Genomic DNA, 18185 nt, shown 5'->3' with positions numbered 1-18185 from the left:
TACAATGTGTTTTCATACAATATTGAGTTATAGCAACATCATTACAACTATACATTCATAACACGCTGTATTTATAAATACAAGATTAAAAAAATAAATGGCTTTTAAAGACAACATACCTCCGGTATGCACAGTATATCGCGCACCCTACAGGGATGTTACGAACATCGATATTTAATATTTCTTCACAATCACTAAACTCGATGACAAATCGCTTAAGACGCAAAATATAGCTGCTCTATGTCATCAATAAACTTAATTGAGTACATTGACGGAACTTGAAATAATTTAAATATGCTAGAATACACTTTTAAACATTATCTAAAATGCACAAATTTCTTTAGAGGATGCCACAGTACTGTATTGAGTTTTATTATAGGACAAGTTATTTATAACCATCTACATAAATAAATAATCAGAGTTTGAACCAGAAAACAAATAATTTACATTCTGATGATCGAATTTAAAATCTGGTAAAACCGTCCCTTTGCTTATATTATGTTTGAAATTAAACAAATGTTTGTTTTCCAGCGTTTATTTAACTTACTTCTTGTTTTCCTTTACAAAGTATTATGAATCAATACATTCAGTTATATATTTAATGTGTCATTCATTTGCAACATGAACTGTGATAAAATTAAGTTATATTTTTGGTTGTTTTAGTTATATTTTGTATCGAAACCGTTTTATTGTACATGTGAAACTTACATAAGCACAACGGTCAAGCCACAAACCAGATACACACTCTGTAAATTGATTAACTTAATAAACATATTACATATTATTACGCAGTGCATCTATCTTATGTGATTATTTTTTCTTCTTCCCTGAAATGTTACTTAAGTATAATTGTGTGCTCTACTTGTGGCTGTCTCTTTAAAAGATGTTTTGTGTTTAAGTACGTATTTGCTTGTTTAAGATTTAAAAGAATTTTAATGATAATGTATAACATGCTTACTTAAATAATATTACGTCTTATTAAAACATAAGGGCTTATTAAACACGAGTAGTCAAATCCTCGGTTCATATTGCATACAGTGGAAAAGAGCAGTATGCTTTCTATAAGATTATAAATATAAGTTTAATATAATAAAGAATGTTTATTGAATAAAATATTATAGAGAAAAACAATAGGTATTAAACTTAGTTTGGCCCCCTGAATTGATAGACACGCGATGTTTGTTGATAACTCACAAATGGAGGTGTAAACAAATTTCAAAATCGCAGATGTATAATGTAGTTTAGACTAAAATTAATAAATTATACATATAAATTATACATATATTATTCTTGAAAGTGCTTATGCTTAATATAGATTTTGTTTTTTATTTGAATAATTTTTAAAGAAATGTGATTTTGTTTGAAATTATGACCTTTGCTCAATATTAAACGTATTCATTATTTCATTTTATATAAAGGACCATGTGCGGTTTTATGCATTTTTTGCCCCCAAAATCAAAGTTTTAGAAAGAGCTTTAAAAATAAGGTGTAAGATAGTTAAAATCATATTGGAAATAAAGGTGTAAAAGGTTATCACTACAATGACGTCATAATGTAGAAATGACGTCATGAAGATTGCATTATTTTGATAAATTGATGTTTTGTAGCAAAATATGGGTGTTTTCCGATGGTTTTTCGACTGGGAAACATCGAGCGCAGGCTTGCGCAAGTACCATTATAATGTGTATAACTATCTGATGAAAAACATATGTTAAAATCGCACTTGATCAGACCTGCGCTCTATACTTCCGAATGCAAACTATAGAGCAAAAATGAGAAAATTTTCATTTATTTGCAAATTTGCGGGAATTAGGTCATTTAGGTGACGTCATAGATAAACAGCGAATGAGCAATGATGACCAAAATCAAGATTTAAGTTATAGGCATCCTTTATACAATGATTTGTGAAGATTTTATTATTCTACGATACTATTTAAAAATTGGTTGAAATCGGGGGCAGATATTTGACCATACCGCACATAGTTCTCTTAGGAAAGCAATTATTCATTTTAATAAACAACAGTACCGATCAGACCCAAGGTTTACTTTCTGTGTTTACTCCGGGTTTACTAGAGTGGACCCAGAGTAAACCCAAAGTAAAGAGAAAGTGGGCACAGAGAGTAAACCAAGTCAGAATTATACCCCTGAAAGCAGACGTTGTGTATTCGGATTTGATTGAATGGATAGTCTGCTTCACACTTCAGTGCGTACAGTTGACCTCTAAAGCAATTTCTTAGTAAACCCAATGTAAACCTTGAGTAAACCCGGATAGGATCCAGATTTTTTTTATAAAGTAAACCCAGAGTAAACCTGACGTAAAGCCAACAAGTGAATCCGGGGTCTAGTTGGGGATAACTCTGGTGTTAGATTGGGTCTGATCGGTATTGGATACATCTCTTTATGTTATATTCAAAACACAATTTAGACTTGTTAAGTTTATAAATTTGTGAAAAATAGATTTATACTTCATAATGTACTCTAACTGTTCTGGTTTGTCCAATATATCTCATACTCTAGATAAACATTTTTAGTAAAGTACATGTATGTGCATCGACCTTGAACCACATTTTAGTTCAATTCAAGTTCAATGGCAACAACAAAGTTTTTAGTTATAGGTTTAGGACAAACCAAAGTCCTCTAAAAGGCTTTTTATTCTAGTGTGTAGTGCCTCTTTGAGATTCTAACCATCTCAAAATTGTCTCGTTAAATCTAACGATACTAATTTGAGAAGTTTTATTTGGACTCTGAATTGTACGACTGCAAACTTGCAATTGTGTAACCAGCTGTGCATTTCATTGGAACCAAGATAACCGGTACCAGGACAGAAAAACAAAACTACTTATACCTTCGGACTTTTTGAAATGTGTATATGGAGCAGTTTACAGCTTTTACGAGTTTTTATAGTTGATTGAATGATTATTATCAAGTTACAGTTGGTGCTTACTGCTGCAAAACCATATCAATACGTATCAAATATCAAACATTACACATGTGTATATGCTACAATTTATCTATATAATGTCAGACGTGTATTTTTCATTGTATACATAAATCAGTTAATATCTAAAAGGCCAATACATCGAAAAAGATCTCGAAGAATTTTTTTTCAATGCTATTATGTAGAACATAAGAATGATACAATACAGATCTAAAAAAAATTTCCCTATAAATGCTTATTGAAGATACTTGAATACTGTAACTGTGTTGGTGTTATTTTGTCCTATGTAAAGATTGTTTTCATTGTCCACACATACACTACGGGGACGATGTATCCCTTGTTGTAACGAAATAATCAGAGACAAGAAATGACCATCCTGATCCAGAAGATGAACCATGTTACTTTCAGTATCACAAACCAGAATGTGACAAAGGATATCAGTACAGATACCGAAGGGATGAAACACAAACTCCTGGCCTGTGTAGGAGAATTTGTGTTGTCCTGATTTATTAACCACCACTACAGCTTGTTTGCTATAGTCTGAAACACATATATCGCCATTGATGTTATCTGTGATGTAATGTGGAATTCTACTATAAAGCTCTTGTCCATTGCTGTCCCTCTGTATGTTCCTTTTTTCTTTTCCTGCCTTGTTGTATATGGTGATTTTACCCTCTTCATTCCTACTTGTCCCCACCAGTATATCTCCATTGATGTGGGAGAAGTGTAAGCTGAGTGGTTTCCAGTCTCCTGTTTTAATGAATTCAGTGGTTGTATGGCCAAGCGTTATTCTGTTAATAACATTAACATTTTTTTTGTCCGTATAGATCAGATCTCCATCCATTGTGACAGCATGGTAACCATCATTTTCACAACTGGTTTTTATCATCTGAAGCTGTTTCCCCTGTAGATCAGTTTGAACAAGGTTGCCACTTGCATCACTGGCCCAAAGTATGCCTGATTTACCTCTTGATATATGATATACATTATTAACAATGACACAATGTACTCTGTGACATTGGTGACAGAGGAAAACAGAGAAAGGTTTTGTTTCTCTCTGTTTTGTTCTTTTCTAGTAGGTTTTAACTGTGTAGAAGTAATTTCCATTGGTTTCATTTTTCTAGATGCTGGTTTAGTGGTGGGAACAGTTACTGTACCCAATAGTTCAGCGACATCATCCTTGCTGTATTGACCAGCAGTAAATACTGGATAAACTGATTCTGTGTTTGGGTTTGATATTTAATAGTTCTGAAAGTGAAAAAATGATTGGATTGTTTTGGACTCTATCAAAGGACAGATAGCTCTGGAACTCTTTGACAAGGTTTTCAAGGTAGCACTTGTAGTCATCATAGGTTTTGCGTTGACTCTGAAGCTTTTCCAATAGGGTTTTCTCCAATTTGTTGGCTTGGTCTAAAGTGTCTGTCATCACTTTTTCAACTAGACGTTTTAGCGATTCTGCTTCAGCTATTATGTATGCTCTTATTTTATCCATAAACGCTCTCAATTTCAAGATATATTCTTTAATATCTCTTTTAAAATCTTGTGAGGTTGGGAGATAATATTGATTTACGTTGTAAATTTCGTCAAGGCAGAGAGTAAAGTTCTCTGAGTAAATTGTCTCAAGATCGGCAAAGGTGTGCCCTCGGTGGTCTCTTATCGAACATTTTGAACATACTGCAACCTGACAGTTTTCGCAAATCATGTCGATATCCTTAGACGGATGATGTTTGCATTTCTCTCTAGGAAGTATACGTTTACGCTGTCTGTAAGGGACCACTTCATGGCTTTCAGTTTCTGGACTCTTCTGATGTTCATCTCCGCATTGTTTACACATCGGTTGGTGACAAGGATTGCAGTAAAACTGGCAGTTGTTTTTACAATCTTCAGTACCACACACTAAATAATGCTGGGCTATGTCTGGTATATCCTGTACAACACCTGTACCTACTTGTTTGGATAACGCCATCTGAAAATGGTCATTTATTTACTTTTTAAATTTTACATACTACTAAATATCTTATATCAAAGAAAAAGTAGAAATAAATCTTCATCAGCAAGTGACGTGGTACTGTTCTCATAATAACAAATATGAATAATGTTTATTTTTTAACAATAATGTTAAATTAAGAATGTATCTTATGACTCACCTTTCTTTTTGAAGTTTTGCAATGTTTCTAGTTTATATTGGACGTTATACAGTTTATAAATTGAGACTGTACGAGATCTGTGGCTTTACTGCCAAGTGATAGATTAAAAATTTAAATTCTGGAGCATGATTGTGCCCGGTGCCGGAACATTTAAGCCATATGATATCAATTGATCAGGTTTAAATATTTGCTCTATTTTAGTGGAACACTTGTTTAAGTTTGATGATGTCAAAATTAAAATATTCTTTGGTTTATTTTGTTTTTATTAAACACTGATTTTTAAGCTATGTTATTAAAGAAAACGTTAAACTACCCTGTAGATACCATACTTATTTTTTAATACCCTTACATAGAGCCTAGAGGTTTAATTATGGAAGAAAGCAAACGTAGTTCTATTTTACAAGTCAAACCAGATGGAAATTATCCCCATCCCCCTTCCCCGTTAAGCCATATTTTACTGAATATTTACCAAAAAAATTGTCTTCATAACTGAGTTTAATTACGATCGCCGAAGATAATCGATGACGACTCACTTTTATGCTCTGTTGTTAAACTTTGGATAACTAGGATGTTTCAAGTTAGAAAACACTGAAAAGAATCATCAAACGTTAGACAAAGTTGTCACTGCAGAAGAGGAAAAAGAAATACAATAGCCCAAAATTGAATGACTAATTCAAAATTTAACTTGGATCGTTTCGGCATAACACTGCATGGGGTATTCTGAAAAGGGGGTGCTAATTTTGTAATATACAATGCATGTTATTTCAAATTGCGACTAATCAGATTTTTTTAAAACCCAGGAGTTAGTCGACAAAGATAAACTTGAGACAAAGAAAAAATAATCGATATGTGAAAGAAGCGGATTAAAGTCTATTTATCAAAATCATTTTATCTAGTACATTTTACACACTAACGGTGGATGCAAAGTAATGTTTTGTATGTTAGATTTGTAATTGAAAAATCACAATTAACGAGTTTGTACATACGCACTGTTAGTCACAGCTCAAGATCTACGTCGGATTGTACGTTTTGGGTTTCTGTCGTTTATTACTGTATAATTATTTGTCAGCCGGTTTACTGAGACTGCATGACTGCAAGTATTCATGATTTTTATTCAGACAATGAGGTCATGGTATAAGAAAACCATTGAGATAGGTAAAGTTAGCTACCAGTAACTGGACACTAGTAACTGTCTACGAGATGTAAAAAAAAAAGCTAGCTACTAGTAACTGGCTACAAGATGAAATGAAAGTTGGCTACTAGTAATTGGCTACGAGAAGTTAGAAAAGCTATCTACTAGTAACTGGTTACGAGATGAAAGAAACTTGGCTACTAGTCACTAGTTACTGTCCAAGTAAGAAAACATACATAAGATTTCTATTTGTGTTCTTAATATGTACATTGCACTATATCATCATTTACTCATATTCCTCTCATACTCTCATCGGTAATTGGTGCATTTCGTTTAAAATATCTCTATTTTAGACAATGTTGTCAATTTGACCCAAGTAGTTGTACTTATAGATTGAGAATATCAACAAGTGATATTAGTTGTAAAAAAAATCTATCATGTCATCCGCTTGATATTACATCAAAATTACTCAGATAAATCTCTTAATCTCGTCAGCTACCAGTGCATTTCGTTTCAACTATCTCTATTTTAAAGACATTTTTCATGCAACTCAAGTAGCCGTACAGAAAGATTGATGACATATTATATGTATTTATAATACTGGGATATCAATTAATGTTGTAAGTCGGAAGTTAAGAAGGAGATTCCTTGATCAAATCTTATGCCTTTAATCCTTGCTCGTTTAGTAGACGCCAGTGTAGAATAATTGAAAGCACGAACCTATGATTTATGAAGATTAAAGTGTATTTCTGCGTGCTATTGTATAGTTTACGCAAATATCAAATAGCACCAACGTACAGATATAACTTTGTAACAATTGCTACATCGATCTTATATATAAATATACCTTTCAAATGCCGTACTCACAGGAATACTTTAAAGATAATGAGCTGTAACGGTGGAATATGACTCTACTGATATCATAAATAAAACATATATTTAGGATCTCTCATGATTTGCGATGGTATATGATATTTATCCAACTCGTTGTGTGTTTTCTATCCCCGGGCCTTGGTGAGGGTATAGAAAACACACAGCGAGTTTGATAAAAATCATATACCATCGCAAATCATAAGGTTTTTCTTTTCATCACATGTTTTACTACATCATTTTTTACAACCTCAATTTTTTCTATAAAATTTATAACTGTTAGCCGCACAACATATTTACTACAAGACGTCAACAACATTACGAACGGAAAAAAGTTCCTTAAAGATAAACATCTTATTTTCGAGTATATTTTTTATCAAATCATGAAAAAAAAACTGCAATAAATGCTTCACATTTACAACTAAAATCTTTTCAATTGCATTGCTTTGTTACTTTTTCATTATACGTCCATCATCCGCCTAAAGCTACATAATGTTTAATTATGACTTCACGTGGCGCAAGAACACACAGTGGAATATCAAACATGTATCCCATGATTGATATCCACCGTTTAATGAGATAAACATGTAATAAAAAACAATATTCATATTTGCAGTCCTTTGTGTTTGAATGTCAACAATCTATGTTTCCATCTCTCTTCACTGTCCACAACCTTTCAAATTAAATAGACAAGTTTCTCTCTCACTCCCTCCCTCTTGCTCTTTCAACTCTTTTCTCCCGTTGTCTTCCTTTCTCGTTCATTCATAACATTTTTAAACGTATGGATATTTTAACTCTACATGTACAATATAGATTGTATACATATTAATCTAAGAAACGCAAAAAAAAAACCCCGAACCAAATCAATTCTAAGTAACTTCATAGATATATTTGAACTTTTATATATATACGCCTTTATATAAATATCTCAAACAGGTGTAAATTGTTGCATTTGCAAGTGAATTTAAAACAAATTATCAATCTCTTTGTGGTCACTTGTTCGGACCGTTCATGGCCGTATTGATCCTTCTGTCACCTATACTAACACCATTTGGCGCCAAATCTTCGTTGTGTTTGCAGTAACAATTGAAGTAATATTAAACACCAACGCATGTTTGCTTTCAAAGTTTATACGGTCAGGTTTTGAGCATATTGTAAGTGAAAAACAGAATTCCTATTATATCTGATTTCGTTTAACGGAACTTTAATCTGAGGAGCTTGATTTTATCTCTGGATTACACACTTGCAATCACATGGCCATCCTCTGCTAATGCAAAAAGGTGCTCACTCTCTCTCTCTCTCTCTCTCTCTCTCTCTCTCTCTCTCTCTCTCTCTCTCTCTCTCTTTCTCTCTTACATTATTTGAAAGCTAAATATTAACTATCACTGATATCCTAAAATTTACTGGAATAAAAATCAAAACTTGATTTTTTAAACTGAATATATAGATAATCAAATCAAACTGGAAATAATTCCTCTTTGTATACCTCGTAAAAATATTTCGTTGAATTTTTTGGGGTTTTTTGGTTTAAATCAGGGACATCAATTCTTAACGGAATATAGGAGAAAAAACCCGCCAAATTCTGATAAGTGATGATATTTCCTAAAAATGTAAAATATATCAGTATAATACTAATCATAAAACATTCTACATAATTATAATAATGCAAAACTTTAATCATATTACGTTTAATACATTTACATTTCATTGTGTGCAATCATCAAGCATCATAAATGACACTTAAATGATAAAGATCTCTTGAAAAAGCAAACTCAGTTTATTATTTTATCGAGTTTGATTTCAGTGCCATACCAATGAATATAGGCACGTTGAAATGCTGATTTTACAAATGCTCATTGAAGATATTTGTACACTATCACTGTGCTAGTGCCACTATATCCTGTATGAAGATTGTTATCATCGTCCACACACACACAAAGGGGAATCTGTATCCCTTTTTGGGATAAGAGAAGAAGAGACAAGAACTGACCATCCTGATCCAGAAGATGAACCGTTTTACTGCTCGTTTCACAGACAATGATGTGACCGAGGATATCAGTACAGATCCCATAGGGACGAATACTATAGGGATGAATCTTTGACTCTTGACCTGTATAGGAAAATCTGTGTTGTCCTGATTTATTCACCACTATCACGGCTTGTTTGAGACAGTCTGATACACAGATATCACCGTTGATGTTTTCCGTGATGTAGTGTGGATATTCACTATACAGTTCTTGTCCTTTGTTGTCCCGTTCTAAGCTCTGTATTTCTTTCCCTGTTTTGTTATACCTGGCGACTTTACCCTTCAAAAACGCTCTTATTCCAACCAATATGTCCCCGTTAAGGTTGGATGTGTGAATGCTAAGTGGTTCCCACTCTGTCGTAATGAATCGAGTGATTGTTCTTCCATGTGTTATTCTATTGACGATCCATTTCTTTCTGTCTGCAACACAGGGCAAAAAACCATCTTTAAGCAAGTCCTTAAAGGTGGCTTAAAGGCGACTTAAAGGAGCTTAAAGGCTATACAACCTTTAAACCGCCTTTAAGTCACCTTTAAGCAAGTGCTTATAGGTCCTTAATGTCCAAACTTCTTTAAGCTACCTTTAAGCTACCTTTAAGCTACCTTTAAGCCACATTTAAGCCACCTTTAAGCATCTTTAAGTGGCATTTACGCTCTCTTTACACTGCCTTTACACTGTCTTTAAGTGGCCTTTAAGTCAATATTGATCAAGCTGAACAATAAAAACATATATTAAATTCAAAATTTTTGTAGGGATGAGCGCAGTCTCTGTACCTTAATATGTGCATAAAACTAATTAAAGTATGTTTGTTTCCTATTATAAATTAATCGGTGAAAAAATCTCTCTCTCTCTCTCTCTCTCTCTCTCTCTCTCTCTCTCTCTCTCTCTCTCTCTCTCTCTCTCTCTCTCTCTCTCTCTCTCTCTCTCTCTCTCTCAGTTTATCCGGTTTTTAAACAAAATAAAGATAATGAACCAAAAATGCATGATTTAATTTGATAATCGGTTTAAGGTTTGTATTTTTTTTTTCAATTTTCATTATTTCTAACTCTAGATCTGCTAGATACATGTTAAAGATGAAAAGACTCTCAACTGCCTTTGTTATATCGGGCAGGGTATTACTGCTTTGCTTGTCTAGACATAGTTTTGTTCGTGTGTGTATATCTAATTAGAGTCTATTGTTTGTCAAACTTAAGAAAACCCCTGGAACTAACACAGAATATACAAGATATACACAACAGTTGTGTCGTGTGCCCAGGTGCATGTTTGTATATATCTAATTAAAGTCTATTGTTTGTCCAACTTAAGAAAACCCCTGGAACTAACACAGAATATACAAGATATACACAACAGGTGTGTCGTGTGCCCAGGTGCACGTCAGGGTTTCTAAAGGCGTTGAATCTTAGTATGTACGAGTATACGATAAGTCTAGTGAATAAAAGTTAATTTACATTTGTAATTCATTTTCAAAGTATTATTTCCTAGCTCTGGGTTTCAAAAATGTTACGTCTACAAATTAACGATACATGTATGTAAGAGTAAAATCTTGAGGCTAATTAATTAATGTACCGGTGATCATAAATAGGGGTTGATTATTTAAATATATGTATAAGGGTAAATATGTCAAATATACCCGGCCTGGCACATCATACAATTGTATGTACAAGTCATTTGCAATTGCGACATGCAGTAAATATGTCACCGGTAATTGGTAATTTTGTTTGTTATAGAATTGATAGTTTAAAAATCATGTACATACAATTACATGTAAATATTTAAACATATTGGAACGGCGCTGCGATCATGAAAACCGGGAAGTTGCGGGAAATTGAACAGGTACCCTAATAGTATCAATGCATTTAATAAAAGAAATGATTTCATTTTCTTTCTTGCATTTTTATAGCTATAAATTAGATGAACGTATATCTACTCGGTTTAAATTTATTAACCAAGAAAGCCTACTATAGTGAACCTAACGGTTTCCATTAAGGTATAATATATTTTTGTTCACTGAAGACACAGTTCCGTATTTCATTCTAAATACATGCGTGCCTGTAATTTATAAATTAGATATAATTGATTGTTACAAACTGAATGGTTTGTCAAAATCTTTTCAAATAAACACATTCAATACAGTGATTCAATATCCACTGATATATAGGATATAAAAACACTCATATAAATGTAAGTTGCCGTAGCGCAGAGGAAGTGTGGTGATGCTAATAAACTAAGGGTCCCAGGTTCAATTCTCGCCGTGGCCGTTTTTTTTTTTGTGTTTTTTTTTTTATTTTTCTTTCTAGAACAAAAACCGTTTTAATACCTTTTCTTTCATAAAGTTAATACATTTTGTTGGAAATTAAGCACAATATTGAATTAAATTTTTTTAATGGCTTAAAGGTGGCTTAAAGGTAGCTTAAAGGTGGCTTAAAGAAGTTTGGACATTAAGGACCTATAAGTTGTCCTTAAAGGTGGCTTAAAGGTGGCTTAAAGATAGTCTTTAAGCTGCCTTTAAGCCATCTTTACGCATTCTTTAAGCCACCTTTAAGCAACACATATAGCTTAAAGGTGGCTTAAAGATCGTCTTTAAGCTACCTTTAAACACCTTTAAGCTATCTTTAAGGAGGACTTAAAGATGGTCATTCATCCTGTGCAAAGATCAGATTCCCGTCCAGGGTAACTGACGAACAGTTCCATTTGAAAGTGGAAAGGAAATAAAATGCTCATCAAAGTTATGTACTATAATGATGTACGGTTGTTTAATACATTACCCTGACCAATTTATCTTCCAACACTCCGTGATAATGACGTCACATTCAATATTTAAGGTACTGTTATCCTCGTTGCCGAATAAAGAAAAAGTTGTTATTTATTCAAGTAAGAGTTATCTTTCCTACCAAGAGGAAATATTTACACTGTATACTGATAAGTACATTGAAGGAAGAATTACGACTGTATATATATTCATACATTTATTCAGATTCACATTTATTTGAGTAACAATCTATATTAGTGGATAGGCAAGTTCGTTTCTGAATAAAACACTTCCTGAACTTATAAACATAAATTACTCCTTAAGATATGCATGTGATAATGCTATATTTAGTATGCATGTTTACTATGCATGTTGTTTTAAAAGTGGGAATGTACTAGTGTACATTATATCTTAGATATGGATGTCACATGTACTTGTATGTATAATAGTACGATAGACGATACCATTGGTTATATTTTTACAAGCCAAAAAAAACACAACAAAAATTCTGAAATCAAGTTATTTTAACCATTGTATGCAATTGAAAAGAGAAAGAAAAGACATCCCGGCATTGTATGGAGGACTATACACCTGTTCGGAATTATTCGGGTTAGAATAACATGACCGGTACCTGACCTTACTAATAGTCCCGCCCACAAATCCGCATCTTTTGAATTCTTTACAGCTCCAGAAACGAGGAGAGTGACTTCACGGCCAAAATTGGGGAGAAAATTACAGATCTGGCGCTCTAAATGGACGACCAAGATTTCAAAGCGTGTATTATACATGTGACATTCTTTTTGCTTTAAATTCAAATCAATTATGTCTGTCTTTTAACTTTAGCACGAACTGTTTGAATAGAGCAGAAGGCAATTGCAAACTTATTAAACGAAAAAGAAAATTAAAATAGATTCTGTACAGTAGAGTAAATATACGTGCATCTGTAGAAAGTGTTTAAGAGTTTTTTGGTCCAGTTCAAATTAAACCGGAATTATTTTTTTTTCTTCAGAAAAAGTCTCATTTAAAAAGTAAAAGATGGAAAGAGAACAGAGAAGATTTTGTGTGTGTATATATATATATATATATATATATATATATATATATATATATATATATATATATATATATATATATATATATATATATATATATATATATATAATGGTGTAAGAAGAAGTTAAGAATGAGATTCTTTGATCAAATCTTATGGCTTTTATCATTGCTCGTTGAGTAGACGTCAGTGTAAAATAATTGAAAACACCAAACTATAATTCATGAAGGTTAAAGTGTATTTTTGCGTGCTACTGTACAGTTTATGCAAATATCAAATGGCACCAACGTACAGATATACGTCTATAACAATTGCTACATCGATGTTGTATATACATATATATATACCTTTCAAATGTCGTACTCACAGGAATACTTTAAAGATAATGAGCTGTAACGGTGGAATATGGCTCGGTACTGATATCATAAGTAAAACATATATTTAGGATATCTCATAATTTGCGATGGTATATGATATTTATCCAACTCGTTGTGTGTTTTCTATCCCCGAGCCTTGGTGAGGGTATAGAAAACACACAACGAGTTGGATAAAAATCATATACCATCGCAAATCATAAGGTTTTTCTTTTTATCACATGTTTTACTACGTCATTTTTTACAACCTCAATTTTTTCTATAAAAATTATAATTGATAGCCGCATAACATATTTACTACATGACGTCAACAACGTTACGCACGGGAAAAAGTTCCTGTAAGATAAACAAACATTTCATTTTCGATCATAGTTTTATCAAATCATGCATGGAAAAAAGCTGCAATAAATGCTTCATATTTACAACTAATATTTTTTCAACTACATTGTTTTGTTACTTTTTCATTCTACGTCCATCATCCACCTAAAGCTACATAATGTTTAATTATGACGTCACGTGGCGCAAAAACACACAGTGGAATATCAAAAAATTATCAAATGAGTGATATCTACCGTATATTGAGATAAACAAGTGATAAAAACCAATATTCACATTTGCGGTCCTTTGTGTTTGAATAATGTCAACAATATATGTTTCCATCTATCTTCACTATCCATAACCTTTCAAATTAAATAGACAAGTCTCTCTCTCTCTCTCTCTCTCTCTCAACTCTTTTCTCCCGTTGTCTTCCTTTCTCCGTCATTCATACAATTTTTAAACGTATGGATTTCTCAACTCTGCATGTACAATATAGATTTTATACATATTAATCTAAGTAACGCAAATTTAAAAACGAATCATATCAATTCTATGTAACTCTATAGACATATTTGAACATTTATACATATACGCCTTTATATAAATATCTCAAACAGGTGAAAATTGATTGTGTTTGCAAGTGAAAACAAAACAAATCATCAATCTCTTTGTGGTAACATCCGGACAGTTCATGACTGTATTGATCCTTCTATTACATATACTAACACCATTTGGCGCCAAATCTTCGTTGTGTTTGCAGTAACAATTGATGTAATATTTTACGCCAACGCAGGTTTGCTTTCAAATTTTATATGGTCAGGATTTAAACACATTGTAAGTGAAGAACAGAATTCCTTTCATATCTGATTTCGTTTCACGACACTTTAATCCGATTTTATCTCTGGATTACACACTTGCAATCGCATGGCCATCCTCTGCTAATGCAAACGGAAGGTGTTCTCTCTCTCTCTCTCTCTCTCTCTCTCTCTCTCTCTCTCTCTCTCTCTCTCTCTCTCTCTCTCTCTCTCTCTCTCTCTCTCTCTCTCTCTCTCTCTCTTACATTACTTGAAAGCTAAATATTAACTATCACTGATATCCTAACATTCACTGGAATACAAATGAAAAGTTGATTTTTAAAACTGAATGTATAGATCATCAAATCAAACTGGTAATAATTCCTCTTTGTATACTTCGTAAAAATACTTCGTGGAATTTTTTTTTGATTTAAATCAGGAACATCGATTCTTAACGGAAAGTTAGAGAAAGAACACGCCGAAATCTGATAAGTGATGATATTTCCTTAAAAATCTGACATCTGAAAATAAATGCAATGTAAAAGATATCAATATAATGTAAATCATAAAACATTATACATATGATAATGCAAAATTTAATCATATTACGTTCATATACATTCGTTACATTTACTTTTCATTGTGTGCACATTCAATCATCTTGAATGACATCAAATTGATATAGATCTCTTGAGAAAGCAAACTCAGTTTATTATTTATTGAGTTTAATTTCAATGGCACACCAATGAACATAGGCACGTTGAAATGCTGATTTTACAAATGCTCATTGAAGATATTTGTACACTATCACTGTGTTAGTGCCACCATGTCCTACATGAAGATTGTTATCATCGTCCACACACACACAAAGGGGATTCTCTATACCTTTTTGGGATGAGACAAGAAGAGACAAAAATTGACCGTCCTGATCCAGAAGATGAACCGTTTTACTGCTTCTTTCACAGACAATGATGTGACCGAGGATATCAGTACAAATACCAAAGGGACAAATCCTTGACTCTTGACCTGTATAGGAAAACCTGTGTTGTCCTGATCTATTCACCACTATCACAGCTTTTTTGCTATAGTCTGATACACAGATATCACCATTGATGTTTTCTGTGATATAGTGTGGTACAATATACAGTCCCGGTCCTTTGCTGTCCCTCTCTATGCTCTGTACTTCGTTCCCTGTTTTGTTATACCTGGCGACTTTACACATCAATAACGTGCTCATTCCAACCAATATGTCCCCGTTCAGGTTGGATGTGTGTATGCTAAGTGGTAACCACTCTTTCGTTGTTAGGAATCGAGTGATTGTTTTTCCATGTGTTATTCTATTAACGCTACAATTAGTGCTGTCTGCAAAGATCAGATTCCCGTCCAGGGTAACGGTGTGGTAGCCTTTAATTTCACCACTTGTTTTTATTATCTGTAGCTTTTCCCCCTGTAGATCAGTTTGAACAAGGTGGCCACTTGCATCACTGGCCCAAAGTATGCCTGATTTACCTCCTGATATATGACATACACTTTTAACACCTGGGACTATGTACTCTTTGACGTTGGTGACAGAGGAAGACAGAGAAAGCTTTTGTTTTACGTCTAATTCATCTCCGTCCGCTTCTTTCAGTTTTCTTGTAGGTTTCAACTGTGTAGAAGTAATGTCCATTGGTTCTATTTTTCTAGATGCTGGTTTAGTGGTGGGAACAGTTACTGTACCCAGTAGTTTAGCGACATCATTCTTGCTGTATTGACCAGCAGTAAATACTGGATAAACAGGTTCTGTCGACTTGGGTATGGGTTTAATATTAAGTACTTCTGAGAGAGAAAAAAGGATTGAATTGTTTTGAACTTTATCATAAGACAGGTAGCCCTGGAACTCTTTTACAAGGTTTTCAAGGTAACCATTGTATTCGTCATATGCTTTGTCTTGACTCTGAAGCTTTTCCAATAGGGTCTCCTCCATTTCGTTGGCTTGTTCTAAATTGCCCGACATCGCTTTTTCCACTAGACGTTTAACTGACTCTGCTTCAGCTTTAATGGATGTTCTTATTTTATCCATAAACGCTTTCAGTTTTAAGACATCTTCTTTTATTTCTCTTTTTATATCTTGTGAGGTTGGGAGATAATATTGATTTGCGTTGTAAATTTCGTCGAGGCAGAGAGTAAAGTTCTTTGAATAAATTGTCTCCAGGTCGTCAAAAGTGTGCCCTCGGTGGTCTTTTATCGAACATTTGGAACATACTGCAACTTGGCAGTTTTCGCAAATCATGTCAATATCTTTAGTGGGATGATCTTTGCATTTCTCCACAGGAAGTTTTCGTATACGTTGTCGGTAAGGGACTACTTTATGGTTTTTAGTGGCCGGACTCTTCTTATGTTCATTGCTGCATTGTTCACACAACTGTTTGTGACAAGGATTGCAGTAAAACTGGCAGTTGTTCTCACAGTCTTCAGTGTCACACACTAAATAATGCTGGGCTATGACTGGTACGTCCTGTACAACACCTGGACCTACTGTGTTTGATAACGCCATCTAAAATTTGTTCATGTACTTTAATTAGCCCCATCGTTGACTTGTAATCTTCACAATTGAATACATGTCAAAGTGAAAGTAAAGATCATTCCAGATTTAGGTAAAATTGTTTACAAATTAGAGTAAAGGAACACTGATCAATATATATAATATGAAAATAGAATTGTTTGTGTATTATGACTCACCTTGCTTTAGGAAGTGTTGCAGTAATACGAACTGACTTTGTACGTGATGTCGTCGATAAAGCGAGACTTCACGAGATCTCTTTTAAACGTCCTAGTTGCAGATAAAAATAGCTTTAAGGTATGATTTGGCCAGGTAGCATGGATTTAAAGTCGTATTTGTATTATTAGGTCGCCGTGACTGTACCAAGCTGAATGATCAGTATGATGTCAGTATCTTTCTTTTAACTATTTTAGTGGAAATTTTGACAATGTTATGCCAATGTTAGGACACTGCTTATCTTTGAATTACATACAGTCAAAAGACACCGTGTTGTCTTTTATTAAGGTCCAGCAATCAATGATTGATATTACGTTAATTTAATTTAATAAACCGATACCAGTATTCGATCCTGAAGATGATTGGGCAAGTTTTGAGATATAATTTTTTTTCGATTGAAATTTTCGCACTTCACAGCTATCAATAAAAAGATATTAGAATTTTTGTTTAATAAAGTCCGTGCCGTATACAGTTTAGTGTTGTCGAATCCGTTTTAAGATGGTTGACAGTTTTTGTATCGTCATTTTTTCATTACTCTCAAGACTTGATTTTCTACATGTAACACAAAACCTTAGAATATGTTACAAACTTATCAAATCTTTTATAATAAAAAGTATATCGGAAATTCCTAAAATTGCCTGTATCTGTCATTTTTGTTTAAAAACCTTCCACACGAACATAAGCACATCCCCCCCCCCCAAAAAAAATACGGTAATTACGAATTTGGAATCACAAATTAATGGATATAGCGAGCTAATTTTGAATCCCGTAAAGGTGATTAATAACGAAATTTAATATTTTTATAATGATTATAACAAATTTATTTAAAGCTTAAAAGATTTGCACTACTATTAAACAAAATAGTTTGAATAAATGTATTTTCACATTAATTCTTTAATTCCCAATTTGATTTTTAAAGGCATCGAAAGAATTTACTTTCATTCTAAGCCTCAATTAGCAAAAATTGTAGTCTAGTGGAAAAAAACCCATCTAAATAGGGAATTCGCTACACTCGTAGTTATTATTACGA

General features: G+C 33.2%; 1 protein-coding gene across 1 annotated transcript; it reads right to left on the bottom strand.

Annotated features, from left to right (window-relative positions):
* Window positions 1–8940: 8940 nt before the first annotated feature.
* LOC136276026 (protein wech-like) lies at window positions 8941–16933 on the bottom strand. The gene is made up of 2 exons (XM_066086694.1): window positions 15283–16933; window positions 8941–9533 (listed from the first exon to the last, which is right to left on the bottom strand). The coding sequence occupies exons 1-2, from the start codon at window positions 16931–16933 to the stop codon at window positions 8941–8943; spliced, it is 2244 nt and encodes a 747-aa protein (XP_065942766.1).
* Window positions 16934–18185: the final 1252 nt, after the last annotated feature.

This window comes from Magallana gigas, chromosome 1 (genome assembly GCF_963853765.1).
Source record: "Magallana gigas chromosome 1, xbMagGiga1.1, whole genome shotgun sequence".
Classification (NCBI taxonomy): Eukaryota; Metazoa; Mollusca; class Bivalvia; order Ostreida; family Ostreidae; genus Magallana; species Magallana gigas.
This window is presented reverse-complemented; position numbering and strand designations above follow the sequence as displayed.

What these genes read in the sequence shown, in the direction of transcription:
- LOC136276026 (XM_066086694.1), bottom strand. Translation starts at nt 16,933, where the DNA reads ATGGCGTTATCAAACACAGTAGGTCCAGGTGTTGTACAGGACGTACCA. An exon ending in TCTTGTCTCATCCCAAAAAG is followed by an intron (nt 9,534 to 15,282) that starts GTATAGAGAATC and finishes CCTGTGTTGCAG; the next exon opens with ACAGAAAGAAATGGATCGTC.